A 24,320-nucleotide genomic window follows, 5' to 3' on the forward strand; every position below is an offset into this window, starting at 1 on the left:
TCAGATGAATTAGATTCAGAAGAATTCACAAGACCAAGATGTGTTGATCTGCAAGTTTCAGCTTTTCCAAAAACATCCCCGTCACATAATACTATGAAAATATTAAAACCATAAAAATAAAAACATTTTTTAAATTTTTTTTTTATAATTAATTATTTATTAATCAAAAAAATACATTTCTTTTATTTATCGTTTTTTGGGGGGTGCTAACAATAAACCTGAAAAAGTAACAAATAATAAATCAGTCGAATTAATGCTATTTTTTTTATTTTTTTTTGTTGCGTGTTGATTTTTTTTATCAGCAGAATTAAAAGTTGATGGTGAACCCATGAATGTCGATAAAACAGAAACCGCCAAATCTTCTACCTTTGAAGATTTTTTATATTTTGTAACTTTTTTATTTTCTTGGTTTGAACTTTGAGATATTGCACTGATGATTGGTACTATAAATAGAATAATAATAATAATAATAATAATAATAATAATAATAATAATAATAATAATAATATCAGAAATAATAATAATAATAATATCAGAAATAATAATAATAATAATATCAGAAATAATAATAATAATAATAATAATAATAATAATAATAATAATAATAATAATAATAATAATAATAATAATAATAATAATAATAATAATAATAATAATAATAATAATAATAATAATAGTACTTACAAGCCATTTTGTAAAAAAAAATATTTTATTAAATATATTATTAAATATAATGATTTTAATGGACGTAATTAGTTGTGAATGATTTCTCTTCTAAAACATGCTTGTATTTATATAAAACTGTTATCATCAATTTCACATCATTACGGAGCACTACTTGAGGCTTATCAGCAAATACTATCTTTTCCTGCTCATAATTTTATCTTAATTTTTTCTTGCACTGCGTTATCAACATTTCATATAAAAAAGTAATGATGGAAAATTACCAAATTAATTGCGCATTTATATTACTATTTCTCTTTAAGATTATGTATATTTTTCAAAAAAAATTATTTTTCATGAATATTTTAATAATTATTTTTATTTTTATTGTTATATTAATTATTAAAAATCAGTTTTTTTTAATTGATAAATTAAAAATAAAAGATATGGGTCATATTCTATTTCAAAATAAAGATATTAAAATAATTTTAACTAATGTAGACATGTCATATAATATTTCCTATGGAAAAATATCTGGTAAATTTACGATCAAAAAAATTACCACACAAGATCACGATATAAATAACTCTAAAAAATCTGTCATTTTAAATGAGAAAATAACACCCATAAATAATATAGAAAATTATGATTTTGATAATAATTTTTTTAATAGTAATTCAAATAAATTCAAATTTAAATTCAAATAATAATGTATAATTTGAATTCAAACTCTAATTTGAATGAATTCTTTATTTCTCTCGATCGTCAAACTTTGGTAAATGATCATTTCGATGAACAAAATAATGAAAAAATGATAAATTTATATATAAACATTTCATATCCAAATAATTACGTTATTACAAATAATGTTTATTCTAAAAAAATAAACGCAATACCATCATCTGAAAAAATACTTTTCTATGAATCAATCCCTGAAGAATTCCAAAGTGAAAATTTAAGAATATCAATATCTTGCTTAGAAGTAGATTCAATTTTTTAGTAAAATTTTTAAAATAATAAGTCTAAAAAGAAAATATTTTCATTTGAAAAAAATACTTTTCCATGAATCAATTCCAGAAGAATTTCAAATTGAAAATATCAATATCTTGCTTAGAAGTAGATTCAATTTTTTAGTAAAATTTTTAAAATAATAAGTCTAAAGGGAATATATTTTGTCTAATTTATAGATGAAATTAGACTTATGAAAGAAAATAATAATTTAAATGAGGTCAAAGGTCAAATATTAATAAGCTTTTTATCTTAAAAAACAAGTATAATCATAATTTAAAATAAATAATTATGATGATAATATAAAAAATTTTTATAAAATTTTTCTATATAAAAATTCAAATAAAAAAATAATTATCATTCTGAGAAAATTATTTATAATTTAACCTTTAACCCAAAATCAATAATATTTTTATCGCTTTTCTCGGAAATCATCAGTACGCAACCACAAATATGTAAACATAAACAGGAAAATGCTTTTGTTCAAAGTTTTATTATTTTTATTTTTTTTATTATTTTTATTAATATTTTTTTTATTATAATCTAAAATTACACGTGATGACTATCAATTCAAGTGGTTCTCACCACTTGAATTGATATTGCAACATGATAACATTCAAGTTGTATGTAAAGATCGAAATGTGCAAGTAGATTATTAATTTAATTTTTTTACGGGTACTGTGTAAATATTAATATTGCAATGTATACATACTAACAAAAGAATCGTCCTAAGATAACTTTCAAGTGTTTTGTAAATACTTCAATATTGCAATGTCAATATTAGATCAATTGCAACACAAGCTAAAGTCTGTAGATAAGAGACAAAGGTGAGGTCGTATCGACAACTGCAAACTTCTTATCTTTCGAGGTTAATAAAACATAAAAATGCAGCTAACAAAGAGATTAGGTCAAGAGTTGTTGTTATCAGCGATAATTTTCTACCACTCTCATTCTCCTAGATGTAATTTTTTCAGATCTAGATGTATATATAAACGAAGGCTGTAGCGGCTTAATCAGTTCGAAAGTCATTATCAAGCTAATTGATTCACTTTTACATTAACCAAAATGTATACTTCAAACAACCCAAACAATCAATCACCAAGACGTGCTATTGAGATTTTAAATAGGCTCAATAAAGAACATCAACATCATCAAATGCATCAACAGTATATTTCTGTTGGGAAGGAAGACCACCATTCGTCAGCAGCTGGAAACCTGTTTAAACAGGACGATCCTCAATATCATCAACAACAACGTCACTATGAAATGGAAAAAATGAGCAATAATAGTCATCAGAAGAATTTGGGTAACAATTTTGAGAATAATATTTTAAAAAATACATTGTCTGGTGGAACTGTTAATTTTATAAATACACAAACCCACCACTCAAAGGTCATTGTTAATAATCCAAATTATCCGAAAAAAATTGTAAATGACATGGAAACTACTGTGTTTTCTAATGGAAATTTTTCACCTATGGTTTATCTACCGTCAACATCATCAGAGGCTGCCACATTGAACTTGAGTGTTACTGGAAACACAAATGAAGACTTTTATTCCTCTCAAAAATATCATTTAATTTATAATTTGATAAAAAGAGTTCGTGAAATTCATAAAAATCTTGCAAATATTCAAATTACTACTGAAAAAAAATTATCATTAAATGAACTTTGTGGTTTTTTTAAATTTGATGTTTTGAGATCTGAACGTGATCGTTTTTTTTGGCAATCTCAATTGTCGGAGAAAATTGTTATTATCGATAAGGTATACGAATGGTTGGGATATACTGGCACCAGTGCTGCGAAATATCATCAACAAAAATCATCATTTAATAAATTGTTGCAAAAAAACTCATTCGTTAAATATACTGAAATTACAGATACTCAAAATCAACAAAAAAAATATTTTGTTCTTGATATGCTTGATTTTGAAATGTTGGTTATACAAATGAGAACCAATAATGCGAGAGAAATACGTATTTTTATTTTTCTCTTAAAGTCTATTTTCCAATTATATCGCGATTATGAGAATTTATTTGAATTTAAAAAATATGTGACTGAAGAAACAAAAAACCAACAACTGATGAATGAAATTTCGAGATTAAAAAATAATAAAACAGTTGATAATAGTGTTTTAAATACACAATTGTTGAAATCTTTAGATGAATATCAGAATTTAGTTAAAAAAACTACTGATGAAAGAACTAATTTTCTCAAATTTCAAACTGATTGTCAAAATAATTTTTTAGAACATCAAAAATATATTTTAAATTTGCATATGGATAATGATAGCTTGAAGGTCAAGGTCAATGATCAGGAAAAAATGATTTATGAATTGACTGCACTTCAAAAAGTTAAAGAACAAAAAATAATTGATCAACAAAAAGAATTACAATTAAATAAACAAATGTCTAGTGCTAATATCGGTGAATATAAGGTACGTATTGATGCACTTTTGGAGGAAATTTGTGGTTTAAAAATGCAAAAAAATAATCTTGAGGCAACAATTGAGGCTACGCTTGAAGCGACTTTTGAGGCTGCTTCAAAGAACAAGAATGACAAAAATAATATCAACAATAATGAGGATGTTTACGACAGTGATTTACCACCACAATTGACTCGTGAAGTGCCAATTGATACACCAATTGACATATTACCAATTAACACATTGCCAATTGACACTCGAATTGACACAATAGATTCATCTTCTATTGATTTTTCAATTCAACCACCACTTGAAATCGTGCATGAATTGGATTGTGAAACGACTATATTGAAAAATAATGAATTTGAAGGTCAGGTTGATTATTTGAAAAAAGTAGTTGATAATAGAAATGAAAGAATAAATATTATGAAAAATTTATTACAAAAGAATTTGGAATATTTGGAAACAGTTCGTGAACATAACAAAGATTTGCATATGATTGCTTTGATGAGAGCACCAACACATTTATCACGACGTAATGCTCAAGGGAAAACTTGGATTTTAATTAATCGTAAATTAGCTACGGTTCAAAAGGCCATTGAATTAAAGGAAAATGCTGGGTTTTCTTTGATTTATACTTGGCAATTAGATTATGCCTTTTCGACATTAATTCGTTCATTGTCAAAAAATAATATTTTTTATACAAATCAAAAATCTGAAATTATTGCTATTCATCCGTCGGTTAATGATACTAATGTCATTGATTTTATTTCAAATGAAATTGTTAAATATCACAAAAATTATAAATCAAATGATATTGTAATTGGGGAAATAACTACTTTTTTGGATAATCTTAAAAAAATTGAACATCAAGAAAAAAATGTTTTTTGAATATTTTTTTTGTTTATATATTTTTTTCGTCCATTTTTTTTGGTGGTGGATAATTTTAATTTAAAAAAAATTGTTTCAAATAAAATTGTTTAAAATAAAATTGTTTAAAATAAAATTGTTTAAAATAAAATTGTTTAAAATAAAATTGTTTAAAATAAAATTGTTTAAAATAAAATTGTTTAAAATAAAATTGTTTAAAATAAAATTGTTTAAAATAAAATTGTTTAAAATAAAATTGTTTAAAATAAAATTGTTTAAAATAAAATTGTTTAAAATAAAATTGTTTAAAATAAAATTGTTTAAAATAAAATTGTTTAAAATAAAATTGTTTAAAATAAAATTGTTTAAAATAAAATTGTTTAAAATAAAATTGTTTAAAATAAAATTGTTTAAAATAAAATTGTTTAAAATAAAATTGTTTAAAATAAAATTGTTTAAAATAAAATTGGAGAATCTTTTTACGTCATCAATTATAATCAAAATATCACGTGATTATTTTTAGTTTATATATGAATTGTTTTTAATTTTTCATCAGTTTAGTCAATGTGTTCAATGGCTAATCATCACCACCTCGATATGGACGACGAAATCGAACCATTAACTGAAACGGAAATTGAGTGTATGTTAACACAATTAGTTAGTGATAATGGACATCAATTATTTATAATTGATAAAAAAATTGCTTCAAGTTTATTTTATACACGAAAAAAAATTTTTAAAATTTGTTTAAAATACGGATTATATTATAAAAAATTGGAAAATGGTGATATTTCTATTCGCAGTTTTGATTTTCATTTTTTTACAAAAAAAAATAGAAATATTGAAATGCGTTACAATACGACTTTACAAAATATCAATATTAAAAAAAATCTTGAAAAATACATTTACCATATTGAAGAAAAAGTTTTGAAGGAATATACAACATCGATTGATGAAAAATTACAAGCCACTTGTCAAAAATATGACAAAGAAAATACCAAAGCTGCCTCATCTTCAGAACAACTAAGAAAGGATATTGTTGACGGTCTTGGTTTTTTTAGTCAAAAATTAAACAATTATATGTAATAAATAATTATATATTATATTAATTTAAATAAATATTAAAAATTTTTTTTTTAAACATAAATTTACTGTGTTTTAATTATTTTTTTGTACACGAATGTTCCGTTTTTTTAAATTTCAAATATAAACTTTTTTGTCAACTTTCAAATTTTTAATTATTTAAATATAAGAATATGTACGAAGAACCCAAACAAGATTATACGTTGATTATTTTTTGTGGGATTCTCTTTTTCTTAATATATTTTTTAAATAAATCACCTCAACAAAAAAGTCAAAATTTAACAGATGTAGAATATAAACCACCAGATTTAATTTTTGAAAACAATAATAATAACAGTAATAATAATAGTAATAATAATAGTAATAATAATAATAATAATAATAATAATAATAATAATAATAATAATAATAATAATAATAATAAAAATATAATTTGTGACCACCAATGTGATTTTATAAATAACAATCGTGATGTATTTGTCCATCACTCTTCAGATTCTTTACCAATTCCCTTTTTTCTTCGCGAAATGAATAAGTATTATCCGGATTTCATAACGGGTAATAGATTATTATACCATCAACGGTTTTCTGAAACTATTGGTGCAAAAAATTTACCCATACAATACGAATCATTTAGTGAAAAAAATTACCAAACAAATTTTCGTCCTCATTTGAATGCAAAAATGTCAGAAGCGTGGTGTAATGGTAATGGTTTAAATTACATTGCAGCATCAAAAATAAAATTTAAACCTACTGATGGTATTGATTGGTATTCTTTTAAACATGGCGATGAATTATTTGTTATACCATTGGAGCGTCTGTCTGATGGTAAAAAATTTTTACAAGTTATGTATACACAATCCTTTGGTGGTTATTTTTATCATAAATCATATAAAGCTTTATTTGCAGCCATTTCCTTCCTAAAAATCAAATATAAAAATCAAGATTACATTATTTCTGGTAATTTTAATGTTCAGGGCCATGAAAAGATTTTTAAACATTTATTGCCAAATTATTTAATTTGTGATTTTTCAAAAATACCCACATGTATCGATGATAATGGTATTGCCTCACCAGATGGTGTCATAGTGTCACCTAAATTATATGAAAGAATTGAGTATCGTACAGAATTTAGTAATGTAGAATCATATAGAAATTTTGTAATTGTGGTTGATATGTATATAAAATCTGAAACAAAAAAACCAAAGGGTGTTTTTCTAAGTGATAAATGGCAATTAAATAATTATATTAAAAATATTAAAACATCAAAAGCTGAAAATAATTATTATGATAATGTAGGTAACTTTGATGTAAAACATCATAGTGAAGAACCCGATTTTTCCCGAAATAGCAAAGTAATAACTTCCAATGAGGTAATAATTAGATGTTTAGATTTGTAATGTTTTTTCTTTGAGATAATTATTAAATTTGTACATTAATGTCATTTTTTTAGTTTTTTTAATTTGTTACTAATTTTTATTTTTTATCTAAATTTTACTAATTTTATTATTTTCTTTATCATTTTTGTAATCAAGTAAAATATCAATTTATTTATTAATTTTGTTAATAATTTTTAATTTTTTATCAATTTTCCAATCAATTTATTATCATTTTTTATCAATTTTTTTATCATTTTCCTATTAATTTATTTATCAATTTTCTTATCAATTTTCTTATCAATTTTCTTATTAATTTTCTTATCATTTTTTTTATAAATTTTTTTATCAATTTTCTTATTAATTTTTTTATCAATTTTTTATCAATTTTCTTATCAATTTTCTTTTCAATTTTTTTATTAATTTATTTATCAATTTTATTATTTTAAATTATTTTTTCCATGACGTTTTATCAATTTTGTTATCAATTTCGTTGTTGCTAACTTTTGTTTTTTTTTATTTTTATTATCAACCTCTCTGCGTATATAAAAACATTTCTTTCTCAGTCGACCTCAGTGTTTCTTTTAACTTGGAAGAGTTATTATAACATAAATTTAAATATAAAAACCGTATCAAGAAAAAATAAAGAACATGTCATTTTTTGAAGTTATGGATAATTTTTTAAAACGTGGACAAACTTCATCAGCATTAACAGTACCAAGACGATTATCATCTTCATCGTCATCATCAACATCGTCCTCATCAGTATCATTGCCGTCATCTATATCATCGTTATCATCATCGTCATCACCATCACGAAACTTTTTATTAGAATCATCTACTGCAATGAATCAAGAAACTGAATTACTATTATCTCCACAAGAAAAGAGATATGTTCTTTTTCCAATTAAATATCTCGATATTTGGACAATGTATAAAAAAGCTTTAAGTAGTTTTTGGACAACAGAAGAAGTTGATTTAACCAAAGATAAAAAAGACTGGGAAAAATTGTCTACATCTGAAAAACATTTTATTTCTCATGTTTTGGCTTTTTTTGCTGCTTCTGATGGTATTGTAAATGAAAATTTAGTAGATAGATTTTCTAGTGAAGTTGAACTATTGGAAGCCAAATGTTTTTATGGTTTTCAAATAACGATGGAAAATATTCATTCTGAAATGTATTCTAAATTAATTGACTATTATATTGATAATAATGAAGAAAGAAATAACTTATTCAATGCTATTGAAACTATACCAAGTATTAAAAAAAAAGCTGACTGGGCAATTAAATGGATCAATTCAAAAGACAGTATTTTTGCTGAAAGATTAATTGCTTTTGCCGTTGTAGAGGGAATATTTTTTAGTGGTAGTTTTGCTTCGATCTTTTGGTTAAGGAAACGTGGAATTTTACCAGGTTTAACTTTTAGCAATGAATTAATTTCTCGAGACGAGGTAATTTATTTTAATTTTTATTTTTATTTTCATTTTTATTTTTTTATTTATTTTTTTATTTATTTTTTTATTTATTTTTTTATTTATTTTTTTATTTATTTTTTTATTTATTTTTTTATTTATTTTTTTATTTATTTTTTTATTTATTTGTTTTTTTTTTATTTGTTTTCTTTATTTAATTTTTATTTGTTTTTTTTGTGTTTTTTTTAATTTACTTTTTTTTATTATTTTACCTTTATTTTTATTCTATTTTTTAGGGTATGCATTGTGATTTTGCATGTTTATTATATAACAATTATATACAACATAAATTGGAAAATTCAAGAGTTGAAGAAATTATTTCCGAAGCTGTCGAAATTGAAATTGAATTTTTGACTGATGCTCTACCAACAAAATTAATTGGTATCAATGCTGAAACTATGTCAGATTATATTCATTATGTTGCTGATCGTTTATTATATACTTTAATTGGTTATAAAAAATACAATACTATAAATCCATTTGATTTTATGGAATTTATATCACTTGAAGGAAAGACAAATTTTTTTGAAAAACGTGTTGGTGAATATCAAAAATGGAATGTAATTGCCAATAGTTCTGATACTTTTTCACTGGATGAAGATTTTTAATAAATTTTAATTTTTTTATTTTTTTGCTAATTTTAATGTTACTATTTTTTTTAATTTTCTTTTATTTTATTTTAAATACATTTATTACATATTTTAAATACACATGTATTTTTTCTTTTAAATATGGTTTTGGTTATTATACATATCATATACTTATTAATTTAAGATTTAAATGGAAAGAAAAATTGTAGGTAAAAAAAAAATATTTTGTAATAGTATAATAAATAATCATTTTAAAAATAAACTCCAAATGATGTTATCTATGTCCACTTTTTATAACCTTGCCTATACATATGTTTGTATGTTGCATAATCGAAATCGATCTATTTATTTGCATCATTTTTTTGATTTTTCTAGAGATTTATTTGGCGAAGAATTTGAATATTTAATAAATCATTTGAAAAATGATAATTTGTTTTTATACGTAAACGTTTTATGTCAAGGCAGTAGTTGTATATTAAAAAATTATGATGTCACTTTTAATAATTGTGAAATTACATTACACGAAGGAAAAATTATTTTATATTTGAAAAAATTTATTTATTATTTGTATGATAAACGGTGTGAAAGATTACAGGTACCAAGATCAAACGATGAATTTCTATTATTTTTATTTTATTTAAATGAATGTATACAAAAAAAAATTACTATACATAAATATTTTTTTAAAATATTAGGGAAACAACCAAAGTGTATTAAAAAAATTGATATTTATAAATTATCTATAAATAGTTATTTTCATAAATAAGATGTCTAAAAGTAGCGTAACAGAAAAGTCACCAGCAATAACATTAGAATCGCATATTGATACTGAACAAAAATTTAAAGATTTAATAATTGGAATTTATGAAAATAGATTAAATTTAGATTTTACAAAATTATCACTTGGTAGCTCGGATGCTTTTTTTGGATTTTGTCTTTATTTGCACTATTCGCTACAGAACAGATTATTAAGTAATACAACTTTTGAAAAATTAAAAAACAAGGAATTCATATTTTCTAGTGTATATAATAACATTGAATCAGAGGAATCAAAATATTCATACTGGTGGGATTTACATAATAACAATATAAAAGGAAAATATGACTTTGACATTGAATTACCACTTGAAAATTACTTGGAATATTCTAGAAATGATCCTATGAATAAAATTCAACTAAGTTTAGATTATTTATCACAGCAATCATTGAGAAAAATATCTGTTTTTTTAGATCGTGCAAAGGATTATGAAGATAAATTAAAGAAAATTGTAACGGCAAATAAAAGAAAAACAGATTTAAATAAAGAAATTATAAAGGCAATGATATTATTAAATAAAACGAGAAAAGATTTTGAAAAACTCTCACCAGTACAACAACTTGAATATAAAAAAACAAAAAATCGCGGTAGTAATTCAAAAACAAAAATTTAATTCCATTCAATTCTAAAAAAAAAAGATTAAAACTGTTTATCTATTCAAGAATACAAAAGAAAGATAATAAATGATAATAGCCATGTAAATAACTTTATTGTCGCTTCCTATATGAAGCGCGCGTCATACAATAAGTATTTGTATATGTTATCAAATAATTTAAATAATTTATCGTACTGCAAGACCAAAATCTATTGGTGAAAAAAAATTCACATTTAGTACATGTATTTATTTTTATGTATTTATAATTATTTGTTAAATAAGAATATGAATTTTACAACACAAATATTTTTATTGACATTATCTTTTTTTTTCATTATATATATATTTAAATCTTATCAAAATTTTAATATAAACAGTAATCTAGCCGCAATAATAAAAAATACGAAAAATGTAAAACCATATATATTATGGGATGATGTTTTATACAATTACTTAAACGACAACCTTGAAAATATAGAAAACAATGAGTTGAATTTTTTTGAATTGTCAAATATTTTAAAAAAAGATTATGATGTAAATTCAAACATTGGTATTTTTATTATAAATCAACTAAAAGAGGGAATTTTCAAAGTAAATATAAATAACAAAAATTATACATTTTTAATACAAATATATCCAGATTATTTTTACCAAATATTATTTGCAAAAATAAATTTTAGCAACACACCAAAAAAAATGAAAATAATTAATGATATTTTATACATTGATAAATCAACAGTCAAATAGATAATTTAAAATTAAAATTAAAGATACAATTGAAAAATACAATTGAAAAATACAATTGAAAAATACAATTGAAAAATATAATTGAAAAATATAATTGAAGATACAATTACAGGTACAATTAAAGAATACAATTAAAGAATAAAATTAAAGAATAAAAATAAAGAATAAAAATAAAGAATACAGTTAAAAAATACAATGTAATTAGTTGAAAAAATGATAATAATTATTTTTTTTCAAATCCATTTTCCAACAACAACAAATTGGTTGTAAATGAATCCATCAATTTTAATTTATAGGAATTTAAAAAACGATGATATTTTAAATGTAAATTGTCGTATGTAAAATCGTAATCTTCACACCAATTGTATAATATAATTTTTTTAAAATCTTGATCGCAAATTTTAAAATTATTAATCGAAAATTTTGACCTCTCAATATTTAGTTTTTTCATTGAGTTGAGATTTTTTTTTAATCTCAAACATTTGCGTAATGTAGATGAATATTTTTTTTTTGAAATAGCAGGAAATTCCAAGCTTGTACTTGTCAAATAAACACTGATACTATTTATACAAACTCTCATATTTTCATATAAATTATTAAATTGTGTTAAATTTATAGATGATAATAAATTTAATTTTAGATAAATCGTTTCTTCAGTAAACATTTTTCCACCATAAGCCTGTTGTGATAATCTCAACAATTCTTCATCTTGTGTCTTTAGCATCAAAGAATTCGAATTAAAAAAATCTTCAACTTTTATTTCATCATTATTCATATTTTTTTTTTCTTCATTAGTTTTATTATCATCATGATTATTCTGATTATTGTTGTTATTGTTGATGAAACTAATTTGATAATTAACATTTTGTAATTTAAATAATTCTTCGTAATTTTTATGATAAAATATGCAATAAGCCTTTCGAATAAGAGAAAAAATTTCCAAAAATTTTTGTTGATATATCAACGTTTCTTGCATTAATTTTCTTATAGTTTTTTTTAGAGTTAACATAACTAAAACCCAAATATTCAAAAGTCCTTTATTCTCACATTTAACCGTGATGGCTTCACGATAAATTGTTTGAAGTTCATAATAAAAAGTTTGATTTTTTAAAAATAAAAAATACAAATTTTCCACACCATCTTCAAGGTAAATAATTATCTTTTGAATTTTACGACGATCAACTTCTTCCGTCATTTTTAAAAGATCATCCAGTATGTCTGTTGTTTCCATTTCTAAGAAAAAAATAAAAAAGAATTAAATATACATACTAATTATATAAAAAATACAATCTATCCAATAATGTTAAATCATTCGTCATTTATATAAGAAGATGGTTAGTCTATTGATGATAGTTGCAATTTTAGGTGTAGGTATTGTTTTTGCTGCTACGACAAAAATTGTACATGATAAATCTGTAGCACAAACACGAAAAATTACTGATCTTGAAGAGGAAATTTCAGTTCTAAAAAATAAGCGCACAACATCAAACACAACATTTACACGTTCTCTACCTTCGGGTGAAACAACCATTTTAACACAAAGTGAATTTGTAAAATTATTAAATGAAAATTCTGAATTAAAAAATATAAATGAAAATTACAAAAAAGTAAATTCAGATTTAGAAAAAGAAAAAAATGAATTATCAAAAACTTTAGAAACAGCAAATTCACTTCGAAAAAAAGATACAGACGTACAAATATTATATAAAACAAAATTAGCAGAAGTTTTAAATCAGATGAACAATACAGATATTACCGAAGACACAAGAAAGGCAAATATTCGTGATATATTAGCCAATCAAGATTTAACCTTAACACAAGAAATGGAAAATTTACGAAATGAAAACAATGGTTTAATTACAAGCAAAGATATATTAAAAAGTGCTAATAAAACTTTGGAAGAACAATTAGCATTAGCTAATAAAACAATCGCTGATGAAAGGGAAAAATCAACGGTAAAAAATGATGATTTATCGGCTGAAAAAACAAAATCTGCAAATTTACAACAACAAATAACAACAATTTCTGCAAATTTCGAAAACGAAAAAATAAAATCTGCAGATTTACAACAACAACTCACAACAATAAAAACAGATCTTGAAACGGAAAAATCAAAATCAAACGATTTTCAACGAAAATTAGATACGGCAAATACAGATTTAACTACTGAAAAAGCAAAATCAGCAGATCTTCAACAAAAATTAGACACGGCATTGAGTACTGCAAATACAGATTTAACTACTGAAAAAGCAAAATCAGCAGATCTTCAACAAAAATTAAATACTGCAAATACAGATTTAACTACTGAAAAAGCAAAATCAGCAGATCTTCAACAAAAATTAGACACGGCATTGGGTACTGCGGGTACTGCAAATACAGATTTAACTACTGAAAAAGCAAAATCAGCAGACCTTCAACAAAAATTAGATACGGCAAATACAGATTTAACTACGGAAAAGGCAAAATCAACTGATCTTCAACAAAAATTAGATACAGCAAATACAGATTTAACGACTGAAAAGGCAAAATCAACTGATCTTCAACAAAAATTAGATACAGCAAATACAGATTTAACGACTGAAAAGGCAAAATCAACTGATCTTCAACAAAAAATAGATATGGCAAATACAGATTTAACTACTGAAAAAGCAAAATCATCTCAATTGCAAAGTGATAAAGATACATTAAATACAACACTATCTTCCAAAGAGCAACTAATAAAAATGGACAGAGACAATAATAAAAAATACGATGCACCAGCTTGCCTGGAAGTAATAAATGCAATGAACATAAAAGATGGTGAAGAAATTAGTTTTGAAGAATTAACAAATGCATTAAAATCAAATTATAATGACGCTAAAAATTATTACTTCCCAAATACGGTTGCATTTACATGGATATTACCAAAACACAGTGATACTAGTTTGACGACATCAATAAACAAATTCAAAACAAATAATCCAAATATTGCCAAGAGAACTAATATATACCCATTGTCATATAAAGATCGAAGTATAATATTATTAACATCGAACACAGTAACACCAACACAAAACACAGTCGGTCAAAAAATTGTCGTTACAATTGGACCAGAAACATTGGTTTACGATAATTCAATAAATGAATATGCTATGGAAAATTCACTTGGTTTTATAAATGATCTCAAATATGAAAATAATGATCAAACTAAGGTATTGAAAGTATTTGATGATGTTACAATATATCAAGATTCAACAAACATTGCTACAATATCAAAATCAAGTACTGATATTTTGATTTATGTTAAAGCATAAATAAACAAATATTCAAAAAAAAAATAAAAAGGGTAAAAACAGAATAAAAAACAGAATAAAAAACAGAATAAAAAACAGAATAAAAAACAGAATAAAAAACAGAATAAAAAACAGAATAAAAATTTTTTTTTTAAGATTAATAAATCTATAAGAAATAAAAATGTCAAAAAAAAACATTATAATTTTGAGAAATTTATATCATAGTATGAAGGATTTCCCAATCACCAAGAAGAGTTTAGGTTATTATTTATACAAAGCCGTTACTGATATTAATAATAACAATTTATTAGAAGATTTAACTAGTGATATTGTTTGTGATTTTTTTAATGTTGATTTGAATATATTTATTAGTGCATATTTACGCTTTTTATATCAATTAAATCGACAAGAATTATCTTCTTTATTGAGATCAAAAATATTAATGTGTACTACTTTTGAATTTTACCAACCACATGAAAAAGAATTTAAAGTCTTAGTTGCTGACGTAAGAATAAAAAAAAATTCAACATTTAATTATCAAAAATATGAAAATGAAAAAAAAACTTACCAAAAAATACCAAATAGAAGTTATAAAAAAAAATTGAAACGTGCAAGAGACGGTAATTACGTAAGTGATAATTTAAATAATTCTTTTGAATGTCTTCAAGATAGCGACGATACGAGCACTATTTTCGATGATGATGATGATGCGTTGAATAATTCACAACATAATGATATTTTTTTGCCTGAACGTTCTGTTTTATTACAGGAAAAATTTCAAGATAAAATAAATTGTGAAACGGTAAATCGCATTTTTAATGCCTTATCTTTTACAAATAAAAAAATAAATACGCTTGACTCAAAGTTCATTTTTAATCAAAATAAACACACATCCGAGTTTGATAAGAATTCTATCTCTATAAATAATGAAGTCATACAGTTAAATGTCGGTAGTTGTCAACCAGAGCTGTCAAATGACGATAACGATTTGAGTGATAATTATAATATTAATAATTTATCTTTGTTTATAAATAAATTGTTAATAAATTATTCTAAAATTTATTACTTGGAATCAAAGATTATTCCAATTTAAAATAAATCTTTTTTTAAAAAATATATTAATTATGAAATTTAGTGAGTTATTTTTACAAGTAATTAAAACATACAATTTAACAGAAAGAGATATTAATTATGCATACAGCAATAACGTTCAAAAAATTTTTTCTTTATATTTTAATCTTGATAAAAATAAAAAATTTGATGATATTTCGGCAATTTTAATAACTACAAAAACTTTAAATTACGATATAATTCAGGAATATGCAAATGTAAATGGAATTTTTTGTATGATTTTATCTTTAAAAAAATCAAAAAAAAATATAATAAATGTATTTAATAGCAGTGGGATTGAAGAAAATGCCTTTTTTTACAATGTTGCATTATCTGACCTTCAATCGACCTCATTTAATAATAATAATTTATCGGTTGTTAATAATACTAATGATGACAAGTCCAATAAAAATCATGAAGATTTATTGACTATTAAAACATTAATGATTAAAAATTTGCATATGAATGATATTAGTCAAAATAATAATAATAGTAATAATATTACTAATGATGACAAGAATGAAGAATTAATACTGGGTATTACTTTTAAAAATCATACGGATGATAATGATTGTTACAATGATTTTTGTAATAGAGATGACGACAATGATAATAACAATGACAATTATGATGACAATTTTGATGATGATGATGATGATGATGATGATGATGATGATGGTGATGATGATGACGATGCAGATTGTGGTGGTAATGATGATGCAGATTGTGGTGGTAATGATGGATATTTTGATAAAATTAACAAAAATAATGGTGGTTTTATTGATTATCATGACAGTGATATAAAAAAAAATATTTATGATGTTTCAAAAAATTATTTTAAAATTGTAGATAAACAAAGACTACAAAGGAATAATTTATTAAAAAATTCATATTCAATTTATTTTTCAAAAATAATCTATTTAATACGTAAACATCGAATCATTAATGATTGTGGTATTTTTATTGCGCAAACATGTAAATTGACTACACTTGATAAAATAATTAACGACGTGAACTTCCTCAATGGAAAAACAATGGGTGCTAATTGAGTCAAAGGCCAAACCCGCATAAATAAAAATACGGCGTTCTCAGAAATAGATGAATGATAAATATTAATTACATGACATAATTGTATTATATAATGTTTATTTGTGTATACTCATAAAAAAATCATAAAAAATTATTATTACTCTATTTACATATTATTTAGATAAAAAAATTAATTTATCATTTTTACATATTTGCTTGCGTAGACATTATTAATCATTTTTATGAATCACCTTTTATGACTCGCCATTATTTACTCAGTAAGATGTTATTATTATTTATATTTTTTTTCTCCATCATTATAATAACTATGTCATTATTGGATAAAAAATTAAGACAAAAACATGTACAAAGCAACATTGATAAAAAATTTGCATTTGCAAAGGAAAAATATTCTTTGGAATGTGATTCATATGTACATGTGTTATTACATAAATACCCAAGTATATTAGAATTTTCGAAAGATGGAAAAATCATAAATGAAGAACCATTGACAAATATTTACAAATATAAAGATTTAGTTTTAAATGAAAAGATAAGTGTTTGTATAAATGAAGAAGATAGAAATAAAGAAACGTTGCAGGAATATGTAAATACTAATTTTTTCAGGGATAAAAAAATAAATTACATTTTAACTGATTTAAATTTCAAAATATCAATCAAAGATTGTATTTTAAAAATCACATTCTTCAATCTAAAAAAAACATACTCTAAAGAATACATTTTTGATAATTTCCGTTACATTGATGTAGATAACGAAGATTTAGATTTTTATGATTTAGATTTTACAAAAATAAAAAAAAATACAATAATAACAAGGCGAAAAATGATTGGTGATAATCCAGAAAAATACACAACACCATGTAGTGAAGAGACTGGTTTATTTCCAGTTTGGAAAACCGACTATTACAAATACTATCTAAATGATCGTCAAAAATTATCAATAAACGATGTAGATTCCATAGTACAAGAAATGTACTGGGTATGTAAATTTGATGAATTTTCACTTGCCAATTGTTTTGATGATAATATTTTTGACAACCAACTACAAAAATGTGTACCACCAAACAAATAAAATTTGATTATTTAATAATGAATTAATGATTATTTGATGATATTAACGCAAATAATCTGTTATCAGTCGCTTCATGTATGAAGCGAGATAAAAAGATAAAAATTTTTAACAATAAAAATATGATCATCAGTAATTACTTATCGCTAAAAAGATAAAAATTTTTATAAATAATTTAGATAATAAAAAAATGTTATCAATGCAAATATTATTATCAAATAATCTGTTATCAATCGCTTCATGTATGAAGCGAGATAAAAATTTTAATCTATCGCTAAGATATTATTTGATAACTATTTATAAACAAGCTGTTTACTGAATATAAAAAAAAATAAATTATATGTAACATAAGATGCCTTTAATTTGTAAAATTTTTAATCCAAATAAAAAGGATTCTTTAAAATGTTGGATATACATTGCATTAAATTCCCACAATCAACAAGAATTTTGGTTTAAAGGATTTGAAATTGCGAAATATTTAAAGTATAAATCACCCTCATGGGCACTGCATGAATTTCTTGATAAAGCCTGGAAAAAAGAATGGCGGGAATTGAGACTTGATATTGAACCATATAGTTGGGAATCTGATCAAATTTTTATATCAATACTTGGTCTACATGAATTAATTTCAAAAAGTAAAAAACAAAATGCCGATCAATTTTTATTGTGGATATATGGTAAAGTTTTACCATCTTTACAAAAAATGTACGATCATACATCGTATTATATATCTGGAAAAATGAGAGATATTTGTGAATTGAATAGTATTGCTTTGACAAATTTATGTGGTTATGTTTATTTAGCAACAACGAAAAATTATAAAAAACAAAATCTCTATGCTATTGGTGTTACATCAAATCCCGATGAACGATTGATAAATTTAAATAATGGACGATTATACACAGATGGTTTTTCTTATTTGCGTTTATGGCCAACTGAAGATTGTGGTTTAGTTGAAAATATTATACGAAAAAAATTTTTTAAATATCACGACCAAAAGGATTTTTTCCTTTTTGACAATGAAGCTATGGCTATCGCCTTAGTTGATTTATTGATGTCATATACATGAAAATAAAAAAAAAATAAAAAAAAAGTTTAAAATATTTTTTTTTAAAATTATTAAAGTCAAAATAATTTTTTTTTAAATTAACGATTTTTTTTATTTTTTTAATAAATATTTAGTATTTTTGAAAAAAAAAAATGTCTTTAATACAAAAAGATTTTATTGTTAGTGAGAATATTTCTTTTCAATGTTATATTTTTATTTCACAAAGAGCTGATGGTTCTGAAGAATTTTGGTTTAAAGGTAACGATATTGCTAAATTTTTACAATACAAAAAACCAAGTAATGCAATTGTTGATCATGTCGACGATGAATTTAAAAAAAAATGGGAAAATTTGTTGAATGAGGGGTACCCTAAAAAAATTATACCTATGGAAATACAAGAAAAAATGAAATCACAAGAAATGTCTGTTTCTAACAATTGTGAAGAATCATCAACTCAACAAAGTGAACAAAAAATTTTTGAAACACCAAAAAATTGGCAACCACATGCAATTTTTATTTCTGAACCTGGTTTATATTCTTTAGTAATGAAAAGTAAAAAACCAGAAGCTAAAAAATTCTCCAAATGGGTGTATGAAGAAGTTTTACCATCTTTACGAAAAACTGGTAAATACTCTATCGGTGAATCATCAACATCATCATCATCATCGGAAGTTAATGAGATGACGTATAAAGACACAATAATCGCATTTCAAGAAGAAAAAATGAAAAATTTACAAACACAATTACAAATATCGGAAATTGAAAAAAAATATCAATTACAATTGTCGAATGAAAAAATTATTAAAATGGAAAGTGATAATATGTACAAGTCAAAAATTAAGGATTTAACATATGCGGCTGAAAAGTCATTTATTGAAAATACAATAACGGGATTGTTGGCCAAAAAAACTATAGAACAAAATTTACAATTTCGTAAAACTCTGGAAAATGTTTCGGATCGTGTCACACCTAGTATGGAAAATCAACCCGATAAAGAACACTACATTACTTGCTATGAATATATTTATAATAATAAAAAAAGAATTCGAATAACACGTTGTCAAAATAAAGAAATTGAATTGCGTGATAAAATGATTGATCGTTATCGACAAAATTTATATACAAAAAAAAGAAAGATAAAATTTGGTGAAAAATGCACATTTAATTGGTTACGATTTGCAAATAAATTTTTTCAAATAAAATGCGCCAATCCAACTTTATTATGGAATAAAATTAAATTTTCATATCCATGTAAATTGTATGGTTTGAAATTTGTCAATAACTCTAATACTGAAATTGAATTTTTAAATGAAGAAGAAATTCGAGAAAAATATCAACTAGATTTATTAGTGTTTAATAAATATAAAGAAATAAAAAATGAATGTGATGATTTTGAGACACCAAAAAAAATTTTACAAAAAAATAAAATTTTTGAAAAATTAAATTTTAATGATGAAAATGATGCAGTTGAAAAATGTCTATTTTCATTTGGTACGGAGAATGAAAAATTTATTCAAATCTTGGAAGATTCAATCTATGAATTTAAAAATGAAATAACTATGGCAGATGTGCCAATTGAGTTTCGACAAGGTGACCACATTTACTGTGAAATGTAGTTATTTTTTAACGTGAAAAATATTAACATATAATAAATAATAATTGTAAATTTTTAATTGAAATATTGGATAATATTTATCATAAATAATTATAAATAATGGATATTGATTGTTGAAGGATTAACTAGAGAAGAAATTTTTAATTTTTTACAAAAACCAACAAAAGAAAATTTAATTGTAGCTGATTACTTTTCACAAAAACAAATAAAAAATTAATATAATATTTTGGAATATAATGGAAATAATAAAAACATAAAATTTAATATTTTTCATCATTTTATTAAGATACATTTTAACTTTATAACATATGGTATAATATTTTTTTATTATTATAATATTCTTTCTGTAAATATTTTGTATTGATTTGTAGATGTTTTTCTTTTAATTAAAAAATTAAATACGATATTTGATTTTGTGTAATATTTTGCAAAATATAAACACTAAAAAAACTAATAATTAATTTATCATATTAATGGGTTGATATTTTGTTAATTTAATTCTGGTAGTCCACACCTATATTGAAATAACAAATTAGCAAACAATTAATTTAATTATGAAAAAATTATAATTTAATTTATCATGTCAAAGATTCTAGTCAACGTGACCATGAAAAAGAATCTAAAAAATAGATAAATAAATTATATTATAATATTTTCATAATTACCCGAAAAGAAATATAAGAAAGAAATTTTATGAATATATAAAAAATCAGAAATAAAACTACTCAAATAAAACTACTCAAATAAAACTACTCAAATAAAACTACTCAAATAAAACTACTCAAATAAAACTACTGAAATAAATTGAAAAAAAAATAAAAAAAAAAGTATATATATTATTTATAACCATTACCAATAACTTTTAAATTTTTAATCATTGTAGATAATTTGAATAAATGTTTTATTATTTTTAGTAGGTGAAATTAATTTTTTTTTACTTTTCCAATCTGAAAATGAAAAAACTTCACCTTCTGAAAACAATGAATAAAATGGATTTGCATTTTTAATCATATAAAAATCATTATCTTCTAAGTTTTTTAAATTATCCCGTTTCAATAGATTATCTTTTTTCCAAAAAATTGATTTAACATTCTCTTTTCGTAATAAAAACCAACTAGCAAAACTATAACTACATATGTTATCAAAATTTTTTAAAACAAGATTATCAATTGGAATTTGTTCATTATTTGTCCGCAGAGTTTTTTGTGCTTCAACAGTCTGATACATATAGCGCAAATATGTTTTTGCAAAACGTTGATAATTTATATACTTGTCATTCGATGTAAATAAATCTACGTCTAGCGTATATTCTTCGGTAAAAGAACTAAATACTTTTGTTTCACCGTCATTAACATTATCGCTACCATCTCTATCATCACCGTTGTTATCATCACCGTTGTTATCATCACCGTTGTTATCATCACAATTATTTTGGTTATTATTATTTTGGTTATTATTTTGGTTATTATTTTGGTTATTATTTTGGTTATTATTTTGGTTATTATTTTGGTTATTATTTTGGTTATTATTTTGGTCATTATTATTTTGGTCATTATTATTTTGGTCATTATTATTTTGGTTATTATTATCATCTTTAAATTTTATTTTAGCAACAGTAAATGTAGCTTTAACACGTTCACCTTGATTATAACCAGCAGTAGTCAAAATATTATCAATAAATCGTGATCTTACGCCATCTGAATCACGGGGATTTAAGAGTACTTGAAAAAAGAAATCCTGGTAATCCTTTACAAAATATTCGTCCAATTTGTCAAAAATTGCAAATAAAAATAATCTATGATTAATTATTTTAAGTCGAAATGAACTATAATCAATAAAATTATATAAATGCATTAAACGATTTATATTACAAATTAAAATTGAAAATAATGTTTTTATAGGTTTTGGTGCTGCTGATTCAAATCCCTTTGACAAAGTACACTCATACAATTTTTTTTTTGGATAATTTTCAATTAAAATATATTTTTTTGGTCCAAAGACAGATATTGATGATGCTGTTTGATGTTCATCCTCAATTGTTATATCTGGATTATCTAAAAATTTATTAATAATATCACGAATTCTTGCGTATGCAGCTTTAAAATTATCCTTTGAAATGTCCGAAAAAATTTGATATTTATGATTGATGATAATATCATAATTCTTTGTTCTTCCTTTTTTTTTATTAATATTAAATTCTTCATGTGTTGTTGATTGATTTGGTTTGTTTTTTTCACACAAATAAAATATACAACCATCTGTGTCACCATAGCAAATTTTAAATTTCATTTTTTTTTCATCTAAACATGTGTATTTAATTAAATCATTTTCGACAAAATTTATAGTCTCGTAAAAAACTTTACGACACAATAGAGTTACAGCTGCAGCTACAGATTTTGTATAAATTAATGATCTTTCATTTGCTAAATTACCATATGTTGAATTTGCACCAATTTTACATGAGAGTTGAATTGAATCAAGAGTTTTATTATCTGGATCCTTTTTTAATTCAGCTTTAACTTCATCACGTTTATTCATAAAAAAACGAACAATTGTTTTTGTTGGGCCATCCGTATGATTTGATAATAAAAATAAAAAACGTCTTTCAAGAGTTTTTGATGATTTAATTGCGTCTTCAACGGAAAAAATTTCCATTCCAGGATACCAACCATTCTTGTATTTAGTTTTAAAGTAATCTTTGTAAACGTAATCATCAACATCTTCTGTTGGTTCATATTCAAATATTCTAAATACCCCAAATTCTAAAGCCTGAGAAAATTTTTCCAATTCACAACACGTAAAAATGTCAATCAAACGGATAACACGTGTATTTTCTCGTGACAAATTAAATGCACATATAATAGATGGATAAAAAGATTTAAAATCCATACAAATTGGAAATTTATAATGACCAGACTCTGCATAATTAAAACCACCAATGAAATATCTTTCTGCAACACGTACGATCTCCAATTCTTTTGAGCAAGGATAAATGGCTATTGGTGGTAAAATTAACGACACAGCATTTTTAGTTTCTTTTGGTGTAGTTGTGGTTGTTGTTGTTATTGTTTCACTTTGTGGCAATTCACCTATGATTGCATCTTCATCAATCTGCATAATCAAATCATCAATTTCATCATTAATGACAGTTTCTACGTAAGATTTTTTTTTATTTTTTGTTTCCAATTTTAATTCACGTGTATATTCGTAAATTTCATTTAAAAATGACATTGTGTTTATTGATTGTTGTACATCACCATCCGCAATTTTTAATACTAAATCAATTTTTCTATCATCCATCCATTTTTGATTTTTATCAAAAAAAAGTGCAGAGGCTCGATATAATGAAACAACATTAACCTTTTCATCACATTTTAAATATGGATACATGGCACGTTGAAGTAAAAAAATTTTTACCATAACAATTGAAGATAAATTTATTGTATTTTTTCGGTATATTGATCGATTTAAATCTCCGGAAAAAAATTTTGTCATTGTTGTTGCAAAATT

General features: G+C 23.3%; 2 protein-coding genes across 2 annotated transcripts; both read left to right on the plus strand.

Moving 5' to 3' along the window:
• The first annotated feature begins 4,077 nt into the window (after positions 1-4,077).
• On the plus strand, positions 4,078-9,505 carry LOC122859986 (ribonucleoside-diphosphate reductase small chain-like). The gene is made up of 4 exons (XM_044163625.1): positions 4,078-4,465; positions 4,565-4,630; positions 8,062-8,876; positions 9,134-9,505. The coding sequence occupies exons 1-4, from the start codon at positions 4,078-4,080 to the stop codon at positions 9,503-9,505; spliced, it is 1,641 nt and encodes a 546-aa protein (XP_044019560.1).
• Positions 9,506-12,977: 3,472 nt separating this feature from the next.
• On the plus strand, positions 12,978-16,629 carry LOC122859987 (protein CIP2A homolog). The gene is made up of 5 exons (XM_044163626.1): positions 12,978-13,188; positions 13,303-13,497; positions 13,789-14,907; positions 15,587-15,720; positions 16,624-16,629. The coding sequence occupies exons 1-5, from the start codon at positions 12,978-12,980 to the stop codon at positions 16,627-16,629; spliced, it is 1,665 nt and encodes a 554-aa protein (XP_044019561.1).
• The last annotated feature ends 7,691 nt before the right edge of the window (positions 16,630-24,320 follow it).

The sequence above is a fragment of the Aphidius gifuensis genome, unplaced genomic scaffold (assembly GCF_014905175.1).
Source record: "Aphidius gifuensis isolate YNYX2018 unplaced genomic scaffold, ASM1490517v1 Contig1, whole genome shotgun sequence".
In the NCBI taxonomy this organism is placed as follows: Eukaryota; Metazoa; Arthropoda; class Insecta; order Hymenoptera; family Braconidae; genus Aphidius; species Aphidius gifuensis.

Bases quoted from the DNA above. Each gene is read 5' to 3' on its own strand.
- LOC122859987 (XM_044163626.1), top strand. From the start codon at position 12,978: ATGGTTAGTCTATTGATGATAGTTGCAATTTTAGGTGTAGGTATTGTT. The intron at 13,189-13,302 runs GTGAATTTGTAA...CAAAAACTTTAG, and splicing joins AACAACCATTTTAACACAAA to AAACAGCAAATTCACTTCGA. The intron at 14,908-15,586 runs GTACTGATATTT...AATGTCTTCAAG, and splicing joins TGCTACAATATCAAAATCAA to ATAGCGACGATACGAGCACT.
- LOC122859986 (XM_044163625.1), top strand. From the start codon at position 4,078: ATGTCTAGTGCTAATATCGGTGAATATAAGGTACGTATTGATGCACTT. The intron at 4,466-4,564 runs GTCAGGTTGATT...ATTTGGAAACAG, and splicing joins GAAAAATAATGAATTTGAAG to TTCGTGAACATAACAAAGAT. The intron at 8,877-9,133 runs GTAATTTATTTT...TCTATTTTTTAG, and splicing joins AATTAATTTCTCGAGACGAG to GGTATGCATTGTGATTTTGC.